Genomic DNA, 22686 nt, shown 5'->3' with positions numbered 1-22686 from the left:
GTATCCATATTCATCAAGGATACCCACACCTCCAGGTTAGTGGCACAGCACAATGCCTCAGAGATCATCCATGTGCAACTAACAATGGGAAAACTGCAATTCAAGTTGTAGCTTGCTACAGATCACCCACCATGACCCAGAACCCCCATTCCGCATTTCTGGAGACACTGGAAAATATGAAGGTCCTACCAAGCACCCTAATATTGGGTTATTTCAATTACCCAAACATTAACTGGGAGAACTATTCAAGTACTAACTCCCTTGCCCAACACCTCCTAGAATTTATAAACTTGAACGCCTTGGATCAACTGGTCAACACCCCCACCAGAGGTGACAACATATTGGACCTGGTCATCACCAACATGAGCGACCGGTGTTCTACACCAGAGGTCAAACCCTCGCTGGTTAGATCAGACATAGACTGATCACTCTGGATATTGACATTCCGCCCTCACTCCAAATCAAGGAAACCACCGTGAAAAACTTTTCAAAAGCAAACTTCATGTTACTTAAGACCTAGGTGGAAAGGTTCACAGCCCCCATGCTAAAGGACAACACTGTCCAAGCTGCTGAATCCCTTACAAAGGTACTCTATGAGCACCTGCAAGAATGCATGGATTGTGCTATCCCAAGCAAAACCAAGACTCACTCCTCCAAGAAAAGGAAACCAGTCTGGTGGACCCCTGCCATAAACAAGCTATACAATAGAAGGAGGAAACTAGTACAGAAAAGAGTAAAATCCCAAGAGGGAAAGACATCCCTGATCAGTATCTGCAAGAAACTATGATCCCTCATAAAATCATCCAAGGTTAGCTTCAAAAGAAAAATTGCCAAGGACTCCAAAGATAACCACAAAGCGTTTTTAGCTATGTCAAGAACCTAAGTGGAAACTCTCATATCTGCTCTGAGTTAGTGCAGAATGGCACAAAATACACTGAACCGACTGATATTGCCAACATTCTGGCAGACAGGTTTAGTGCAAACTTCACCCCCCCCCACCCCCTAAAGGGCCCATAACCATACCAGAAGAATGTAGAGCCCTGGCAATCACTGACACACAGGTTAAAACAGCCCTATCCAAAGCCAAAAACACAGTTTCAATGGGACCGGACGGTGTCCCAGGCTATGTCTTACACGAACTCCAAAGTGAACTAACCCCTCACCTAAACACACTGTTCAAACTCAGCCTCTCTACAGGTTACATACCCACAGAGTGGTGCACAGCAACAGTTATCCCACTCCACAAAGATGGAGCCACAACGGGCCCCGGGAACTATTGCCCTATAAGCCTGACTAGCCTGGTTTGCAAGGCTATGCAGTCATCATCATGGAACTCATTAACAGAGACATTGGGACCCTCCAAACATTGGAGCCTACCCAGTTTGGCTTTGTTAAGGGCAGATCATGCCTCCTAAACCTGGTGGACTTCTTTGAGACAGTTACCAAGGCTTTAGACGAGGGAAAGGAGGTCCACACAGCCTACCTAGACCTCGCAAAGGCTTTTGACACCATTCTCTATTCTGGTATTATAGACAAGCTCACCAGCCTGAACATAAACCCCTATGTCACAAGATGGGTTGCCAATTGGCTCATGGATAGAGCCCACATGGTGAGAGTTGCAGGCTCTAGGTCCGACTCTAAACCGGTTACAAGTGGCGTCCCCCAGGGCTCAGTCCTGGGACACCTCCTGTTCGGTATATACTTCTCAGAGGTACAGGCAAGCAAAGGAGGACTATGGCTGACCAAGTTCGCAGACTACTGCAAACTGGGGGCCATAACTGACTCTTTGGCTGATACAGACCTCCTTCAAAAGGGTCTCACTGAGACTGATACCTAGTGTCAAAATCATGGCCTCAAGCTAAATGCCAAAAAGTGCATAGTTATCCCCTTTGTAAAATGTGGTAGTCCCCTAAATACAGAAAATGAAATAGGGGATCTGGGGACCCAAGTAGATAGTAATCGCTCCTTTGATAATCAATTTGCCAAGGTGGTTAGAAAATCCTTCTATGTGGCCCACCTAATCACAAAAGGGTTCACATCTAGAACAAAAGAGATTATTGTACCCCTCTACTCATCACTCATCAGACTCATCATAGAGTACAACACCCCATTTGGGATGTATCTTACAAGACACCTGCAACAGCTGGAAAGATCACAGAAGTACCTCGTCAAGAGGATTACTGGCCTCAAACGGATGCCCTATGCAGCCTGACTGAAGAAACTCCAGCTGTACTCGGTTGCATACCTCCTACTCAGAGGTGATGTCTGCCTGACATACAAGGCCATGTCCAACCCAGAATTGATGGACATGCTCCACCTAAAAAACCCAAATCCCCGAGAGCCACACACTCTAGGGATCTGAACCTCACCATAATGATAACTAGAACTTGCTGGAGGGATAGATTCCTGTCCCAGAGACTCCACAGGCTTTGGAACAGGATTCCAATCTACATTTGACAGAGCCCCTCACTAACACTCTTCAGGAGAAACCTTGATGAGTGGATGGAAAACAGAAATTTTCCCCAGGGATCCCTGCAGTGGCTCTGCTGGACAAAGGCACATGGAACTAATGACTCTGCTGGACAGAGGCACAGGGAACTAATCTAAGGGGGTGGCGAAAGCCAACACATTCTGGCTAGGCTTACCTATGCCCTCGGGCAGATAACCTAGTACATACCTATGAACCTATATTGTAAATAATGCTGATTCAATAATGTCATTGTATTAAATGAGAAAATATTCAAACAGCAGCAGCATTAATGCAAAGCATGTGGCAGCTTTTATTTTACTTTTTTATTATTTAAAACTACCATGCAGTGCAGTTCATGGGTTGTGTAAAATCACAAGTGTGATTTCTGAGATACATTTATAATACAGGCTTCCACACTGCTTGATATGCACTGTACTATTTATTTAAAAGTTTGTTTTGATATTATAAAGCTTGTCTAAAACTTGAGAATATTATCTTTCATCAGCAGGAAGACAGTCATCATGACCAGGAGAAAGCTAATACCAAAGCTCACTTTACAAACAGAATATTAATCTGCACTTACTTTATTGGATACAGCCCTTAAAATGGGTGTTACTTTGTTAACCTACAAAAGTATAAAGACTGTGATTTTTCTGCAGCTTAACAGACTATCAGTCAACCTGTTTAACTCAAACAATTACTTTCATTGGTTTGTTAAGCTGGCTATTAAATTAATACCTTCTGATTAACCCTGTGGCGCATCACTTATTTTATATTTATATTTATGCTAAATTAATTTCTAAGTTCCTCTATAGGGTAGTTATCTGGTACAGTTCCCTTTTAAGGAATGTATAAAGGGTATTCTACTCTCCATTTCCAGTCTTGCATGCCTTGTGTCCTTATATATGTTCCTTCTGTTCTTCCATTTAAGGTAATATAGCAATAGCCCACAGCTGGGTGTGGGTAATGCTGGATTTACCCATGGCGAGTATGGTTTGGTCACGAGGGTAAAGTCTGAGTGACCAAAGCCAACCATGGGTAAATCCAGCATTACCCACACCCAGCCGTGGGTTATTGCTGTAATAATGTTAATTTTGTGTTGTGTTGTTCTTAGTTAGATATCTGTTTGTTTTATTTTGAATTCTTTCACTTTTTCTGACATAAAATAGTCTCAGACTTTTAGTTCACGATTATTGTTTGTTTTATTTTTTATATACACACGCACACACACACACACACACACACACACACACACACACACACACACACACACACACACACACACACGCACTCACTCACTCTGAGAAACTAAATAATTTAGTCTTCATAAAATTACAAACATTTAAGTTATGATGAAGACATCAGTTTGACAGTGTATGTAAATGAAACTCTTTAATGAAAAATGAAATACCAAGTGGATTTAGAATGCCTGAATTTGATACTGTGTGGGTCAGTGACCAGCTTAGAGGAAAGACCTGGCATTTAGGAATCACTGGTCTCTTACTGCTGAGTTAACTTGCCATCATCCATTTAGACAGTAATTAACATCATCAATCCATTTTGTTAAAAGAACAATGGAATTGCATTACATTTGGGATTCATTTAATTTTACACACACACTATTTGTTCTCTGGCTATCATAATACTCAACTGTTAGAAGTAAGCATTGTATAAACCATTTGCACAGTTTTCTGATACGTGCCACCTGAACAGCAGAAAAGCAGTCTAAACCATTCACAGAAATGCTAGCTAATATATTATTACCAGAGGCACTGATTTATGCTTGTCAAAAAATGAAATGTCATTTTCAAGAAATGAAATCCAAAAAGAGTTTTAAGCATAATTACCAGTAGTTACCTGGATTACATTACAATTTTCTAGTGTGTGTGTGTGTGTGTGTGTGTAGCTTGTGAACATGGTGTACATTCAATGTTTTTTTAGTACAGAGACATTCTTTTGTAACTGGTGAGATGAAATTGCAGCTGCTACATGATAGGTTAGTGGCTGGATGTTTTCCTGTTAATTTATGCTGGGTTTGTAATGAGCACTCTGGTTGGATTAACCAATCTGAGTGCACATTTTTCATGTTTCGTGATCTTACATTGTATAATAAGAATATATCTATAAACATTGTTGGAGCCAATTTACTGTGGCTTCTAACTGTTCTTGAAGTGTCAGTATGGTACACATGTCCACATGTTAGGCACATACATGAGCCTGTGACTGCTGCAGGTGGATTTTTAATCAGTAACAAACTAAGTTGTAAAATTCTAGTTATCTAATAATTACCTTCAGGCCATGTTAAACAATCTGAAAAGTCTGCTGTAGCCTCAGGACAATTGAATAGGTTTGTTTCTGAATCCTAGGGTTTGTTCATTGATAGTTCATGTCCATATTCTTTTATTTATACTCTTCTCACACCAGCAAAGTTTATGCATGCTATACCTGTATCATCATTTAGATTATCTATGGCAGATGAAATCCTATGCAGTATCAATGTAAGTCACTAAACTATGACCAAAATAAACTAAAAAACCAATTGAAATTAACAAAACTACTTAATAAAATAAGAAAATAAAAAAAGGAAACAGAAGTGCCACAGGCTGAAACTTTTAACAGAGCAATCCCTAGGTAAATTTCAAACAAATAATTAACAGCAAACACAAATCCTTAACTTACAACTGTAAATGCTAATAAATATGACACATATTCATATTTACACAAATAAAATTATTCACCTAATCTCTTTACAAAGTCTCAGAGTAATCATCAGAAGAGAAAAAAAATCCAAACCATTAAAAAGACAGAAACCAGCCATTCACAAAAATATTAAGTAATATGGAGCTGGCACATAGCATCTTCCAGTCCTTACATAATCAGTGGATTCATTATATCCTGCAGAAATTGTGGAAACTACATCCACTCATACATACCACCCCAAATATCATTTTACTTTGGGTGTTAGACACAGGAGCCACAGACAGGCAGCTAGCTGAAAGAATTTGCTGTAAGATGTGTAGACTACATGGTATTTCTGAGTCATATGAATACAAGCAGCTAACAGCTTTCCACATTTGTAACACTTGCCATGGTCTCCCAAACCCTTAGTTGAAACTATTCTTAGTAGTTCTGAACTACAGAAAATAGTGTATGAGTAAGTCTATTGCTCTAGTGATATCAGATTTTCTTGTAACAGTTAGGCCTGTTCAGCCAGATCGGCAGGGTCTAATGTTCATCACCATTTGCCCATAAACCTCTCTCACAGTTAATTGAGAAGCATTCCTGTAATGAACATTTTATGTTTCTTTCAGCTTTGTTCATTGTTGCTTTTGTAATTACTTTTTTTGGGGAGGTTCACTCTAACTCGCACTGTTGGAATGTTTTGGCCAGGCCTGCACAGAATGCCTAATTTGGAAGCACCACCATTATGCCTTCTCCTCCCCTGGCTGTAGTTTTCCTTGATTACGTCATATTATTTCATAAGCTTTCCTTTCTTTTACATTAAGAAGCTTCCATCTTTTTATAGTTCTTTATACTTTCAGACCTGGGAACAGTGCAGGCTGCATGCCCCTCTTAAATACTGGGAGCCACACTACCTCAAACAGACACTCCATTTTGAAAACATAGTAAACATTTTAGAATGTTCTTGAAAACATTGTATATACCAATAAACTAGATAAGTTACATCCCTTGCCTTTTCTGCTGTGTATATTATCAGGCTTTGTTTCATTCCTGGCTGTATAACTAAAGATCATCAAACTAATGCCTGACACTCAAAACTGCAAATAGTTAAGTGCAATCTACCAATTAATTAGTGAATTTCAGAAGTCAGTCCAAAAATAAAAATGGCTGTTCACTAGGGAGGGTTGCCCTTCTGCACCCTTAATACCATCACACCCATGCTACTTATATGTACTAATTCCAAAACCGCTGTACCTTGGAGAAAAGGGAGTTATCTGAGTTACCATGGTCTTGGCATTAGTATATGAAAAAAAGAATCACATTTTACTGTTTGCAATAATAAGTGTCAAGCAGTAATTTATCACAGTGGTTCTCCTTGCTCCTTTTGTTAACTCCCTCATTTTGAACATAATATTTTATATTTCCTTACATTAATGGGAACAAAGGACATATAACCTTCTTGGTGTCTTCCAGTTAGAGGGATAAAGCTATCTGTTAAAAGAACAGGTGTGGGACATTTGGGAGATTCACATTTGCATCTTTTTCAGTGGATCATGATAGCTTTTCTGGTAGTGGAGGACTTGCATTCCACCAAAATTTCAAAATAAATTCTGCATATTCCACAGTCAACTTCAACCATGAGAAACTGGTAGGTGCTTTTGAAACAAAAAACATGTCAGGCCATCATTGTTACGAAAGCAATTTGTTCAAATCTAGAATAACGAAAATCTGTTCAGGAGTGGTACACACCTGGAAGCTTACTGAAAGGGCTATTAGCTTAAAACTATTGCTTTCTCAGTTGATTTTCAGATACAAAAGCTTGGGTACTTGAAAGTGGTCACTGTCTGGAATAGATTCACAAGATGCCTAGAATGACTTTCCCCAATAAGGAATCTAGACTTCTCTCAGTTTACCTTGATTCCAGAAATCTTGTACAAAATTGCATAGGGCATTTTTCAATGAAGGAAGCCCTGTGCCTACAGTTCCCATAAAAAAAAATCTTCATTTACATTTGTCATTACAAACCATGTTTTTGAAAAGTTGCAGTCCCAATACTACTGCTATGGCTGGAGTAAAGCTGAGTTGCTGATTTAATGACTCAATTAGCAGGAACAAGAACAGGGGAGACAGCAGCTATGGTCTTTTTTTTTAATTGGCTTTATTGTAAGACAAAATGCCAAAACAATAAACAACACATTATACAGCCAGACAGCAGCACAAAAATCACCATCACACATAGTGTATATATATATATATATATATATATATATATATATATATATATATAAATCATGACAGTATCTTTAGATTTTAGATATTTGTTAGTACATGCAGATAAGAACCTGAGCCCATACATCGTACCAGTGTAAAACATTAACAATCATGAGGTTAAATAACATAAACATTTGAGAAAAGTTTAACAGGCACTTATTTATTTATGTACTGACATTTGTTTACCGGGAAAGTTCGACATGTTCCCTTTTTCAGCAGAGGCCCAGAGAGAAAAGCTCCAATGTATCATATTTAATGCAATCAGTATTTATAATAACACATTTTATAATCCAATTTTAGTGAATACATAACATAAAAGTTAGTATAATACAATTTCTACTGATATTCACAAACCTTAAATTTACAAGCCTTATACTGATCCTTACAGACAGAAGACTGCTGTATAAGATAGGTAGGAATAATAGCAATAAAATACAAGAGAGTGAGGTATTAAGAGAGATAAGCAAGTATGAGTGTTAACTGAGAAGTAGTGATGGAACAATAAGTTGCTTGTGCTAATTACAAGTAGGTATAGCAGTTTAAGAAGAATAATAAAATGAGGTATTAGAAGGGGATAAAGATATCCGTGGTGGTGCAGCGGTTAGAGTTGTCGCCTCACAGCAAGAGGCTCTCCGGTTCGATCTTTGGCTAGGGTGTCTTCTGTACGGAGTCTGCATGTCCTCCCTGTGGTCGTGCGGGTTTCCCCCGGGTGCTCCGGTTTCCTCCCACATCCCCAAAGACATGCTCCAAGTGGATTGGACATGCTAAAATTGGTCCTAAGTGTGAGTGCATGTGTGTGTGTGCCTTCTGTGGAAGGCTGGGCGCCGGGCTGGCAACTTGACACCATAAAAGCTCTACTGCCAATCATGAGTGGACAAGGTGATCCACTGTGGTGACCCCTAACCAGGAAAAGCCAAAGAGAGAGAAAGAAGGGGATAAGCAGGTTAAATGATTAAGTGCTTTAAAGGGAGGTATAAAATAAGTGATGGAGGATGTTAGAGAGCTATGTCACAGATGAGGAGCAGGAACAAAGCCAGTAGGTAGAGAAGAAGTCTTTCAGTAATGGCTTGAAAGATGAAGGTGTGTGATAGACCTAACTGATATAGGAAGTTTATTCCACGTTCTGTCTGCACTTTTGGAATAGAGACTGATCCCAGCAGCCCTTTGTGGTTAGTAGATGGTAAGCAGTGGTTTATTTTTTGACCAAAGGGAATGATTTGGAAGATAATGTTGGCGTAGGGTCTAATTGCTGGGCAAGTGGTTGGGGTATGGATACTTTTATGGGTTAAGGTGACCTGATAAGTTATGAGGAAGCTTGAGCCAGCTAAGTGTTTTTAGTGCTAAACAGTGGTGGGCCTGGTAAGGTTTTTTGCAAGCAAATCTGGCAACTTTGTTACAGCACTGTTCAAGTTTAGAAATAAGTGAGGCTTGTAGGTTGGTCATGATAGGAGCTCCATATAGGAGAGAAGGTAAGATGTAAGTGGTAGCTAGAGTTACCTTGGAAGAGTCTGTAAGGAATTTCTTTACTCAGTGTAATGTATCTAGATATTAATACTTTTTCTTGATGCTGTTGTCGATATGCAAATCGAATTTAAGACTGTTGTTGATTGTTATGCTAAGTAGTTAAGTATATGGGGTAACTTCAATCATGGTATTATTTAAGGAAGAAATTTTAAAGTGTTTTTTTATGAAAATGAGAATTTGGAAAAAAGAGAAGTAATTTATTCTTTGGGAGATTTTGTAGCAGGTGATTATCCTGTAGACAACTTTCAGCAGCGTTAAAGGCTTCTTGTGTAATTTTCTGAAGATGTATGAGGTTACCTGAAGTGCACATTAGGGTAGAATTGTCAGTGTATTGTGTAAGGGAAGATTGCTAAGAAGATTTATGTAAATTGCTAGTGCATATATTAAAGAGTAGCGGGCCAAAAATGGAGCCCTGTGGCTCTCCAGTATTGACAGGAAGGAAGGGAAAAAAAAGTGGAGAAGCATTTAACGGACTGGTATCTATCGGTTAAGTAATTTTAAAACCAAAGTAGTGTGTGTTGTGATAGCTCAAGGGAAAAGAGTTGGTAGAACAGTTTTCGGTGACAGACTAGCTCAAAAGGCCTTAGAAAGTTCAAGGAATACATAGGAAACACGTTTGCCTTCCTCTCTGGCTTTGTTAATAGCATCTGTGAAAGTTAACAAGGCCATGGTAGTGCTATGGGTGGGTCTAACACCATGCTGTGTGGGGGTCAGGAGCTTTTCCTGAAGAATATGTTGAAGAATTTGCTTGTGAATGCACTTCTCCAGAATTTTTGACAAAGGGGATAATATGGTGGTCTGAAACTGGTTATATGAGATGAGTTCCCTCCTTTATAAAGGGGGATGAAGATTTTTTTCCTTGGAGAAGGAATGTATTATTTCTTGATAGATCTGTTAATTTGAGGAGACAGAGGATAGGCCATGGAAATGGTAGCCAGCTTGAGATATTCTGCTGGGTGATTATCTACTGAAGGAGAACACAGTAGCAATTTGAGGAGTAGCAATTTAATGTAGGGGTTGGAATGGGTTTTTGTGTGAAATAAAGGGTGTTTACTGTCTGAGGAGAGGGCATAGGATTGTTGGGTGGAAAATCTTTAGGATGAGCTTTAATGCTTTCTATAAAATGTGTGTTAAACTGAGCAGCTATTTCTGAGGGAGTGTTATTTGGGGTTGGATTAGGAATGGTAATGTTCCAGAATAGGGTATACTATTAATAGGAGACAAGATTTTTTTAGGGTTGCAAAACGTATTTAATAAAAGGTTACTGAAGTAGATTTTCTTGTCTGTGATAATCTGTCTTTAGTACAGTTACATAGTTCTTTAAAGTCTTGTAGTTTTTGAGGAGATCTGTATTCAACCATTCTTTCCAAGCCCTATCTCTTTCACATATTAGGTGCCCATTGTGAGTAGATAACCAAGGAGAAGAATTATTCTTTATTCTTTGTGTTCTAGTTGGAGACAGAGTATCAACAGTTTTCAGGAAAAAGGAACTACATTTGTGTGCAGCTTTGTCAAGTGGAATATTTTTCAGGATAGACCAGTTAAAGAAGCTTAGAATTCTGTTAAATATATCAGTGTTAAAATTAGCAAGGTTACAGGAAGTTCTAAGTAATTGTTTGACATAATGGGTACAGTTGTCAAAAATCTGAGGCTGTCACCTTACTCCCAGCTCTTAAATTGTAGAAATATGATACAGGAATAAAAAATGGCTGTGTAGGAGTTCCTTTCAGAACAGAAGCCACTATTAAACAGAGATTGGCAAAAACATTTTTGTAGTTCATCTAGACAGTGATAGATGCATTGTATTTTACCCAAGAAACTCCCATCACTTCCCATGTTGGTGTATGTCAAGAACCATTTCCAGAGGTACTCCTCATGTCTACCATGAATCCATAGTTTTTAGTGGGTAGTTCTATAAAAAATAATTAACAAATTCTACAATATCCTGTTCATTCCCTTCCCAAATAAGGAAGATATCATCCATAAAGTTTTTGAAAAAAGAGATACTAGATGAAAGCTGGGAGGTAACATTAAAAATATATTCACTTTCCCAATGATTCAAAGCTTAATTGGTGACAGAAGTCCCCATCTCCATGCCGGATATTTGATGGTACACTTGATTCTCAGAAATAGACATTACTCGTTAAGACAGCATCAAGCAATTCACACAAAGATTTAATTTCATTTTGCATCCTCTCCATAATCATTTGGGATAACTGTAAACAAGAAATTAATATCAAGGGTTACAAAAAAATCATTTGGGATAACTGTAAACAAGAAATTAATATCAAGGGTTACAAAAATAAAGTCAGTTGTCTCTCATCTCATACCATTCATATAATTTACACAAAAAATCTCAATTGCCATGGATATAGCTCTGAACTTTTACAAGAAATGGTCTTAAGACATGTTCCAAATATAAAGAGATCAGTTTCATAATCCAGCCCTTGCCTGATACAATGGGTCTCATATGTGGATGTCTACAATCTCTGTGAATTTTTGGTAGCCCATACAATACTGGAGTTACAGGAGGGGCTACATTAAATAAGTATACAATTCAGGTGATATATCATTAGACAACTGGTGATCATAAACAGATATTAACCCTTTGAATGACATTAGATAAACCCACCCTATTGAGCTTTACAAAGGTCCTTTCATCATTCAAAAAAATAATTCATAAAATTCAGATAATCAGCTTTGTCTATAGCTTCCCCCTTTATCTGCTTTTTTAATGACAATGTGTGCATTATCTTGTTGCTTCATTAATGAGTCATACTTTTCTTGTGTTAAGTTATAAAAATCTAGACTTATCTTGCTGTTCATACAACTCTCACAGTTGTTTACTAGTGTTATGAAAAGCTGCAGCTGCTGGGGAGCTAATAGGAACAAATGTGCTTGATCTCTTACATACCTTGGTCTCCCTTGAGCAATCTTTAAATATCACCTTCAGATTTAAAGTTCTCATGAACAGCTTTAAATCAGTCAATGTCTCTACTATAGTATCCATATCAGAAGGGATAAATTGGAGGCCTTTATTTAATAACATATACTCAGCTGCAGTCAAACTCAGGCTAGATAAGTTAAATACCACCTGTTCATTTACTGTACTTCATTCATTGAACTGCTGAGGGTCTGTGGCCCTTTATATCTTCATTTTCCTCCTCCACGTCTTCTTTGAGGACATCCCCTGGAAGGGTCCTGGCTGTGTTGTTCTTCACTCTTGGGTTAATTGAGTTGCATCAAAGCCTGTGGTTGCCACAAATCCATGGCCAAAGTTACACCCCAATAGCTCCTGGTACAGATGGCTCTACCAATGTAGTGACACTTGTGTTAACTGTATCTGTTTATGAAGATGGGGAAAGATCTAAATTCTGTGGGGTCTGCTGACTCACATCCACGCCAATAGCGGCATCTGGTATACTGAAAGTATCTAAAGCATACACGGAGCCCTTATGAGTTGACTTCCATTAGTCACTTTTTTTTGGCCAAGAAAAAATATTCCCAGCTTTAAAATCCTTGATCTCATTCATAAACTTACAAGAGCTCCAGCATCTCTCAGATGACACAGTGATGCAGTGGCTAGTGTTTTTGCCTCACAGCAAGAGGTTCTTTGGTTCGATTCTCAGCTGGGATGCCTTCTGTGTGGAGTCTGTATGTCCTCCCTGCGTTCACATGGGTTTCTTCTGGGTGCTCTGGTTTCCTCCCACATTCCAAAGACATACGTCTGGAGAGTTTCTCTCCGGGCCTCCACTGAAAAAGGGGTTCTGTCCAAGTTGGACTTTCCTAGTAAACAAATATTAAATAACTAAATAAAATACATTTCTTTCTTTTGCCTTTCAGCACATTCAGTTGCTGCCTGATTTTTCTCTACTTCTGGTTTGATTTCCATTCTCACTTGACACTGAAAAGCTTCTGCTAATCTAAGCAGGGAAGTCATCTTAGACTTATTCTCCTCATTTATTATTTATTTACATTTGTTGACCAGGAGAGTCCGACTGGTCACAGGTCTGTTTTCAGCGGAGGCCAGGGGAGAAAAGCTCCACATTAAGTATTACTTGCATTATACAGTTAAAAAAATAGCAATTAAATATAGACATTAGTCCAGTTGAGGACATAAGACAAGAATAAAACATAGATGTAAAACAGCTGTAGAACATAGTACAATTTTAAAATATGCTGACATATACTAAACATGGTTACAAATGTAGTTGAGATTCATCAGTGAACAATTGATGCAATCTGGTTTTGAGGTACATAACAGCCATTAGCAGTTGTTGCTACAAGAAGTTAACATTATGTGGTAGGTAGCTGGGAACATGAGTAGCCAAGCTTGCTAAGAGTAGGTTGTTGATAGGGGGCCGAGAGAGGTAGTGGGTGGGTGGAGTGGATGGTATTAGAGGGGGGTTGCAAGGCATATCTGGCACATTTTTAAGTGTGATTTTAGTAAGGATTTGAAGTGGGTGCAAGAAGATAGTCGAGGATGGGAGGGGGGTTCCAGAGCTTGGCTGTACTGCAGGAGAACAATGCTTCTCCAGCAGAGTTATTGGCTCTTGTGACCTGTAGGAGGTTTTTGTGGTTGGATCTTAGTGGTCTCGTGGTTATGTAGGGTTGGAGAAGATTCTGGAGGGATGGGACTTTTAGTGTTTGGTTTATTAGTTTGTGGGTGAGTGCGAGTTGGTACCATTGAAGGAGGTGGGCGAGCTCTAGCCAGCCCAGTTCTGCTAGTGAGAGACAGTGGTGAGTACGGTAGGAAGCCCCTGTGGTGAATTTGGTGATTTTTGTTGTAGCAGGTTTCGAGCTTATTTAGGTCGCATTGTCTAAGGTTAGTAAATAATGGAGAGGCATAGAGTAGGGTAGAGATAAGATGAGAATTTGCTACTGAAATTTTAGCTGCTTTGGTAAGTAGTTGCTGATTTCTATGTAATGCTCCTAGTTTTTTGTGCACTTTTTTAATGTTCTAAAAAATTTCACTATGTTTGGGTCTTGTGAAGTCTGCAGATATGCATGCAGTCCTACAATTGCAGATCCGTACATGTAATTAATTTCAAGGAGGCCCATACCTCCTTCAGAATGAGGAATATATAGTCTTGGTATGCAATGACATAAATTATTTGATAAGCATGAAGCATCCTTCTTGTTTTCTTCTCCAACTCATTCAACACCTTTTCAATCAGTCCAAGACTGTAAGTTAGGACAGGAAGAGCAAATTGATTTATAGCTTGAACTTTGTTCCTAGATGTCAGAGCTGTTGTCAGTATTACTTTTAGTCTTCTGAAATATTCCTTACTAAGTTTTATTTGCATTTGTTCATGTTTTATTCTCGATCCTTCATTACCTCACAAATATTTATATACCTACCTTTCTCAAGCTCTTTTATGTCACATTCCTGTCCCAGACTGACGTTTTCTTGGTGTTGCAGCTTTCCTGCTTTAAAGGTTCCTTTTGCACATTTATCAAGACCAAATGACATTCTTATATCATCTGAAAAAAGCTTCTGACACTTGCAGTTGTGCTTTCAGTTCCTCATGTGATGTACTATACAATTTTAAATCATCCACAAAAAGAATATGAGAAGTATTTACACTTTATTGTTTTCTTGCATCTAAATTTTAGCCATGACCTAATCTGATAAGTAGACAGCAGACAAAAGAGCAGGGTGACAGAGTCACCCTGGAATATCCCCCTTTAAATTTTTATCCTTTAGTATGGCTTAACTGTAAAGTAGTTTGCCACTTTATGGTCGCTGTAATGTAATCAATCAGTATAGGCTGTATCTTATAGATTTTTAAGCACTCATTTATCCATGATTATGGGATACTGTCAAATGCTTTTTGTAGTCTATCCATGCCATACTTACTTCCACTTTTTACAGTTCTCCATTATGGATTTATTTAATAATAGATGATCCTTTGTTCCATACTATTTTCTTTTGTTGCTCTTTTATTCTATTGCCATGATTGAGTTTTCTTTTACATGACTATAAACTCTGTTGGCATAATTAATGTGTATAGTTTAGACATCGTCAGAAGGCAAGTTATTGGTCTATAGTTTTTAGGATAGCTTGCGGGGTCACACTTAAGAAGGAGTATTATTTTTCCTGTCATTAGCCAGGCTGGTGTCTGTTCAGGGTGTGCATATAAATAGTTCTTATTCATGGCTAAATCTTCATGTAAAGAGGTTATACTTTTAACCAGAAGTTAGGTATTGCATCTGTGCCTGGGATTTTCCAGTAAGGAGCCTTTCTGAACTTTGTTTCAATTTCTCTAACCTTTACTTCATCCCATTTCATATCCTGTACATTTGAACTTCTTATTCATTCTTGTACTTCTTCTATCCATTCAGCATATTTATGTTCCACAGGATCATCATAGATAGTTCTCCAAGTATCTACTACTTTTTTTTGGAGGTGTTTCATTTCTTTTTGCCTTGTTTCCCAATTCCTTATCAAACTTTTTTGGGTCATGTACTTTTCCTTTATATTTATTTACATGTAGTCTAAGTTGTTCTGCCTGTGCTGATATTTTTTGTTTTTTATTTGAAATAGTGCACAATAGCTGCATTGATTTTATCACATCTATCTTTCTGAGTATTTTTGTTCATCTGTTCCCTCTTCTGTACTCTTCTAACAGTGACACTTCTTTCCTTAATTGCTTTATAGTTTTCTCTACTGCATATTTCCATGATGGCATTTGATTTCTCCCCTTCCTTTCCCTTACTACCCTGTGTTTTTGTGGTAAGACTTATCTGTTATTAATTTAGCTGCACAGTATTATATCCTATTTACTTCTGTTATATCACATGGATTTCTGTGAACAGTCCTAATTGCTGTGTTCATTTGTTTTTCAAACTTCTAATTTTTTGTTTTGAGTTTCTGTAGTCTATTTCCTGTATTGGTCTTAACATGTCTGTCCATCTCTGTTATATTGAGCAACTCTTCTCTTAGATCATTTTCTTTAAACTAAACTGAAGGCACATTATTTGTTCTCTATTTCCTGTGGGCATTCTACAGAAAGTTCCAGAGCATCTTCCTGTGCCTCATTCTCTTAGTTTCATCCTGTGTCATGCATTGCTCTTTCATATGGGAACTCACTGGCTTACCACTCCACAACATTGACTGTGTCAGAGTTGCCACATTTTTCTGTTCCTTCTCTTGCTGTGCAACTCCAACTGAACTTCTGTACTGGTTTCCTATGGAAGGATCTAAAGTATCTTTATATGGCAACTGATCAGATCTTTCTTCTTAATTTCAGGACCCATTGCTCTATCCTGCTGTAATGTTATCTGAGTTAGATTTTCTACACTAAATCCTTCACTTCACAGATGATCCATAACCCCAGTTTCTATTTCTTTAACTTCTGCATTATTAATCCTCTTTTATACTTTTCCTGTTTGTTTTCTTATTTTTTATATTGTAAAATTTTTCATTTCCAAATACCTTTGCCTGTATTTCTCTTCAAATATCTTTGGTGCTGCTATTTTTGGATTGATTAAGTTTGCTTTTTCCTTGCATAAATATTGCATCATATTAAGTCTCTTTTTTTTCCTTGTCCCATTTCTTCTTCAGATGTCTCCTGCTCCTCCTGTTTCTCCTTACTTTGGGGACTTGTTCCATCATTCTGTGATATAACCTGTGTTAGACTTTCTACACTAAATCCTTCATTTACAGGTATTCCATAATTTCAGCTTCTGTTTTTTAACTTCTACTTTATTAATCTTCTGTTCTATGTTCTCTCTTTGCAATCTTATTTTTTGTATTGTGAAATTTTCCATATCTGGATGCCTTTGCCTGTAATTCTCTTCAAATATCTTTGAGGCTATTTTTTTTCTACTGATTAATTTAGCTTTTTCCTTTGCATAAATATTGCACCATATTGGATATCTTTTTCTTTCCCATGTCCATACATCTTTTTTACACCTTTCAAAAATCTCTAGATTTTGTTCTTCATATTTCTGCACTTCAGAAGTCTCTTCTTTTTCCAAATGGCCTGAGGTTTCTTGGTTTGTATAATGTTTTTCATAAATCTGTTGTAGTAATGAACACAGATTTGCACTTGTGATAATTTTTCTTGTGCAAGTATTTTTCTTTCCTCTTTTTTTCCCTCTTTTTGTATATCTTCTGTCTGGGAATGCATAACATTAACAATACATAATTTCTTTCTTATCCACACTAGTCCACTCTATCATCTTTATGGTTGTTTTTTGGCTTATCAGTTTGTGATTTTTGTGGACTACTGCTTCCTTCTACAAGGGGGGGGGGGGGGGGGCATTCTCCTCTGAGCCTGGCCTAGCTCCATTGTAGGAATGTTTCCCTGTCTTGAGAATTCCACACTGTCATTTTTTTCAGCCCTGGCACCAGTGTGCTTACAGGACTGGACACTTTTTTATCCTGGGTCTTATGAACCCAGCTATCTCTTTTATTTTTTAACTTCTGTCCATGATATATGCTATATAAAATCCAATCTCTATAACAGTGTCATCTTGGTGAGATTTTGTGAAAAACAGGATCCACCTCGTGAAGGCGCTCACCAAGACTTGAGGATGAATTCAGTTTGAACAATACTATTCTTCTTTGCTTGCTGATTTATCATCTCTCCATTCAGACTCTTTTCCAGTACAGAATACCTCATGAAGCATGAATTTGATTAATTTAGATACAGAGACTTACCTCAAAGAATAAATAAAAGAGAGAAGACTGGACAGTCATGATGAATACCCCTGTTTATCTAAAGGTCACACCTATGATTTGTCCATTATTTTACAGAACAACTCTCATTTTTGCTGTCCTCCTCATAAAATCTTTGCTTTTCTGGTAAATTACTGAGGATTATTTATTCAATAATGCCAGGCATTAGAATTTCCAACTTTTTATTGTTCAGAAATTATATACTGAGGCAAAACCTATTATTCTATTAACTTTTTTTAGCCAGTTAAAATAATAATTAAAAATTGTCCCTGATTTTGGGCCTTTTCCCTCCATTATTTTTTGTTTTGTCTCTGGTTCTTTAGCAAAGAACTTGAGAGCTATTCTAAAAGTTAATGAAATGCAGCTGTTGCTTATGTCTTTTTAAGATGACAACAATACAATCACTTAAGCTGTGCTGTAAAAGTACCTGAGATCCCCAACTGTGAATACATCCTGATACAACAGAAAGTTCATTTTAAGTGACTAAAATCCCTCATTGAACTGCATGAGAAACAGTGCCGAGAAAGACGTGTTGTCACAATACGACTGCTGAATTTTAAAGAATAGCTGTGAATGATCCAACTTCCTCTGCCTTACTTTTACAAACTGGGCACCTTTGTTTTATACCCCAGCAGATAGGGAAGAGGCTTTTTTATATTTGGGTAGGAGCTGTCATGTTCCACAAGACCCTTACAAGATGCATGATCAGTGCTTTTATTTCATTGTTTTATACTTTCCACACCACAGGCATAACCTATTTATAAGAATTCATGTTGCAGTGATATATACTATCATCATTACAAACACAATTTGAAAAATAACAAGACATAAAAACAATATTAATAAAGAGATAGATACATCCATTTTAATATTTCACTTGCCAAAATACACAACTATTTTGTACGAACAGACTTGTCTTAAACATATGTTTGCAGCCATTGTCTTAGATAAACATGAAATAACCCATTTAAGCGTTATAGATTACCTCATTTTTCTTTTTGCATTCTGATTAAAAATATTCTAGTAAACATCTAAGCTTTTCTTGAATGATTTTAAAGGACAACATGCCCAAAGCATAGTTTATCCTGTTTTGCAAACAGTTCTTTAGGCTTTGAATATAATAACCGATGATGTGTGTTCTATGGAGAATAAGTACCATATCATAAAACGGAATGATAAATAACCTGACATTTGTCATTGCTTTACAATCTTTAATTCCATGCTTGTCAATATGATGGGCCTAAGATTCTCAAGCAGTAAAGATTTTTTTTGTTTGGTTTATGGAGAAGAATATACTTTTAACACAGTTTTTAATTCCATTTTTATCAATGTTGTCGGCCCAAGATTCTCAGGCAGTGAACATTTTCTTTTTGGTTTAGGGAGACATGGAATTTTTTAACCTCTTAAGGAATGCCTCTTTTTTTTAAAAGCTTTTGAAGTTATTGTGGCAAGTAAGCTACCCTTCTTATGGGGACATTAATTTGAAGAACTCAACCATATACCCATTTCTTTTCTGGGTGATTTACACTGATTTAGGTTTTTCACAATTACCCTGATTTCTGTGCTCGAGAGAGGTATGTCTGGTTTGTTACATTACCCTGATCCAGCAGGGGTGAGATCAGTGAGCCAGTTTCACACAAAACCCTGATAGTGTAGTTATGGGTAATCATGCTGTGAAAGAAGGCCTATAACAGAATTCCCATAACACCCCAAGCATTTGCTACTACTGTTTCTTAATTGTATGATAAATGTTGGATATACTGTTAATTACATGCAAAGGTGTATTTCGTACTTGAATTCAGTCAATCTTTAACAGTAGTTTTCATTTTTATTGAAAAGCTTATATAGTTAACATCTAAAGTGTCATCTCACTTCATGAATTTGTACCCCATAGCCAAAGTGATTTTGTTTTCACACAATGAGGTGGGGTAGACATTTGAGACATGTAAACAAAGAAAGGGAAATAAGAAATTCTGTGGACAGAATGGGGTACAGGACTGATAGATGCTGATCGATACAGTGGGACTTTACTGGGACCCATTAAGTCATGCTCCTAAGTCTGAGTAGCTGGGTGGCATGGGCCAGTGAATCTGCGATCTCTTTCAGGGAGGGGTTGCTGTCTGGTGTATGGTGACCCAGCAAGTCATTGCCCAGTGTTAAGATACCAAATAACTTTCACACAAGACAGTTCAGCAGAGAATAACAATCTCCTTTACTGCACAGAGAAACACATATGTGGGAGACTAGGAAATGAAGCTCCTGTTTCCTCAAACTACAGAAATCATTATTCTTTATACCTTATTTTCATTAAAAGCAACATTATTGTAACAATCATAGAACAGCCACTGACCAATTAAAAATGAACATTACAGCATTAACCTTGCTAAGATATCCTGACTGCTTGTTTATGACTTCCGTATTAGGAATGACTTCTGAATTCTATGATAGAAGTTTCTTCTCAGAACAAATCTTATACTTTTCTAATGCTGTCAGCACTTTCTAATAATATGAAGCAAATCAACAGATACATACTGAAGAATATTCAAGATTTCATTCTACGTATGCATTAGAAATGAAAAGCATGCACTAACATTTTCCCTTCTCTGTACTTCTCACCCTTCACACCATTTTGTTGCTGTCTATACTACATCATGGCTAAAAAGGGAGCACTGACCAGTTCACCTGCCAGGTTAACACATTTAATGAACAAATAAATGATTAAGATAATGGTAGAAAGGACAGTGACAGATGGTGGCATCCATCAGTGTTCACTGATGTATTATTCGTGGCAGTGGCACCTTTGCATGGTGATGATGAGGAGAGGAGACTGGTATTATATTGAGAGGTGTAGATATGGGTTCTGGAAGTGGCAACATGCCGCATATCTCTCATGGTGATAGGTTAGCACTCTTAATGGATGAGCTGTATGACAAATGGAATCTAATTAATGTCATGGAGGTCTCATTCACTGACACATCAGACACAGGCTTGCAGAATCATGAAACTGCTAGCTCAGGTAGATGTTTCATATTGGCCTGCAGGAATCCCACTGTTATTAGCATGGACACCATGGGGAAAGGGGTATTGAGACGCAAGCAGTATCTCTGATGATGCAGCCAACATCCAAACTGACTCACAGTCTCAGGACACATTGACAGTGTCGGTCTCCCTCTTGGGTGGGCTAACTCCCACTACAAAGGGTTTTAAACTCCAGCTACCAAGGGTTTTACTTTAGCTTTTCCCCCCAGAATCTTGCAGTGAAGAATCACAAAAAACAATCTGAAAAACAGCTCCAAAAAGTAAACTATGTTTAGTATGCCTCATGCACTTTGTGGTCTTTAAAAAGTATTCTTAACCTGTTATAATATAATTCTCAGGAATTACATGTGCTTCTTTTTCATATTCCCTTCACTGTAACACACCTTTCTGATGTGATGAAGGTACATATGCTGTGATGACATATTTAGTTTTAAAATGTCAGGAGCTGTTGTTCCCTATAGCCACCCTGTACTTTAAATAGCACAGTGCTTCAAAGACCACTTACAAAGAATTACCAGTACAGCATCCATTACATAGATATGCAGACACACCAAAAATTTAATAACACCGTATTTGTGATCCTGTCTAACCTGCTATGACATATTAATGATTGTGCAGCATAGACATAGATCAGTAGATCATTTGCTTTTCTCTGCCTTTTAATTCTGGCTTGGACATGCATTTTGAATTATAAAGTTATAAGTTACATCACATGTGAAACTATATTCCACACGGTATCTGCACAGGTGTGAGAAAGGAAGTGCAGTGTATACTACACTGAACAGTCAATATTCACAATTGGAAACGATATTTCTTGAGCTCTTCTTATCCATTTTAGTTTTTTTCTGAATATTTTACTGATGTACATAGTGTGTGTGATACAAGCTAGGGTCACTAAATATTGTAGGTAAAATTTATAACATAGGCTTATGGTTTCATAGGGAAATTACTAAGCTAATGACCCTAAAGGGCCTATTTAAGCCTAACTGTGCTTCCCAAATGTATTTGACAGGTTTTCATACCACCCACTTTAATGGGGCATAGCTTGAATATGAGTGATCTTGCATTTACAAGCTTATTCTTTCTAACAGGACATAGATGGCAGACCAAGGGACAGTTTATGATTTCCCATCTCACTGGTCCAAGTTGAGCTTGAAAAAAATGCAGGGAGGAACTCTGCTTTCCATGGATGGGAAGCCTATTTCTGAGATGCGGTAGTCTCTGAGACACATACCCATCTCTCCAATATATATTTTTATGTTGCACATGAGGTTTAAGGCTCTAGATTGGGCATTTCTAAAGCAATTTGTTTCATGGATGTTCAACAAGTCCATAAGAGATGGATCAAGTCATGCTTTGAAGTCCAAGCATAGACTGCCACTCAACAGTCTATAGGAGACAGAGTACAAGAAAAAGGCTTTAAGGGAGGTCTGTGTAGGACATGTTGTATGCACCATCCATTCTTTTTGTGAGGAACCTTTATGGATGCTACAGTTGTTGCATATGCCTGGTCAAGTACATACCGAAGGGGGTACTGTTCTCCATGACTGGTCTGATGAGGGCTGACTGCAATGGTACAATGACATCTTTGTACCTGGATGCCATACTCTTGCTTATAGCTCGCACAACACCGAGAGATTTCCTTACAACAGTAGACACATCATCGATCAAAGACCTAGTCACTGTTAGCATGTTCCCAATTCTGTGAATATAGAGTCAATTCTTAGGGGTGTATCAATGCAATGATTTCCAGGGGTGAGTGTCTTCTGGAAAGCTACTCTTATGTGTTTTTTGACTTTAAGTTTTAGACTATGAGTCTGGCACTAGTTACTAGTCTGTGTCAGGCCTTCTTGGGGGATGCTTGTGTCTTGGGGGGGTTCTATAAATGCACCTAGTTTACAATTGTTTCTGAATTTTACTTTTACCCAGAATGATGCCTTAATACAAATGGAAAATGATTGACTTTAACAATTGGCTTAGTTTCTGATGTCATTCCAAGGGGATCCAGTACCTC

The 22686-nt window shown here is 37.8% G+C and overlaps 1 protein-coding gene across 1 annotated transcript in view; it reads right to left on the bottom strand.

Annotated features, from left to right (window-relative positions):
- The window catches only part of LOC122789861, a 74143-nt gene extending 51779 nt beyond the window's left edge, over positions 1 to 22364 (bottom strand). The window contains exon 1 of the mRNA XM_044057295.1: positions 22196 to 22364. Coding sequence (XP_043913230.1) covers positions 22196 to 22364 — 169 coding nt within the window. The remainder of the gene's footprint in view (positions 1 to 22195) is intronic.
- Between the last annotated feature and the right edge of the window lie 322 nt (positions 22365 to 22686).

Source organism: Protopterus annectens, chromosome 15.part0 (assembly GCF_019279795.1).
Source record: "Protopterus annectens isolate FY-2018-M chromosome 15.part0, PAN1.0, whole genome shotgun sequence".
NCBI classification, from domain to species: Eukaryota; Metazoa; Chordata; order Ceratodontiformes; family Protopteridae; genus Protopterus; species Protopterus annectens.
The sequence above is the reverse complement of the archived record's forward strand: the minus strand, read 5'-3'. Positions and strand labels throughout refer to the sequence as shown.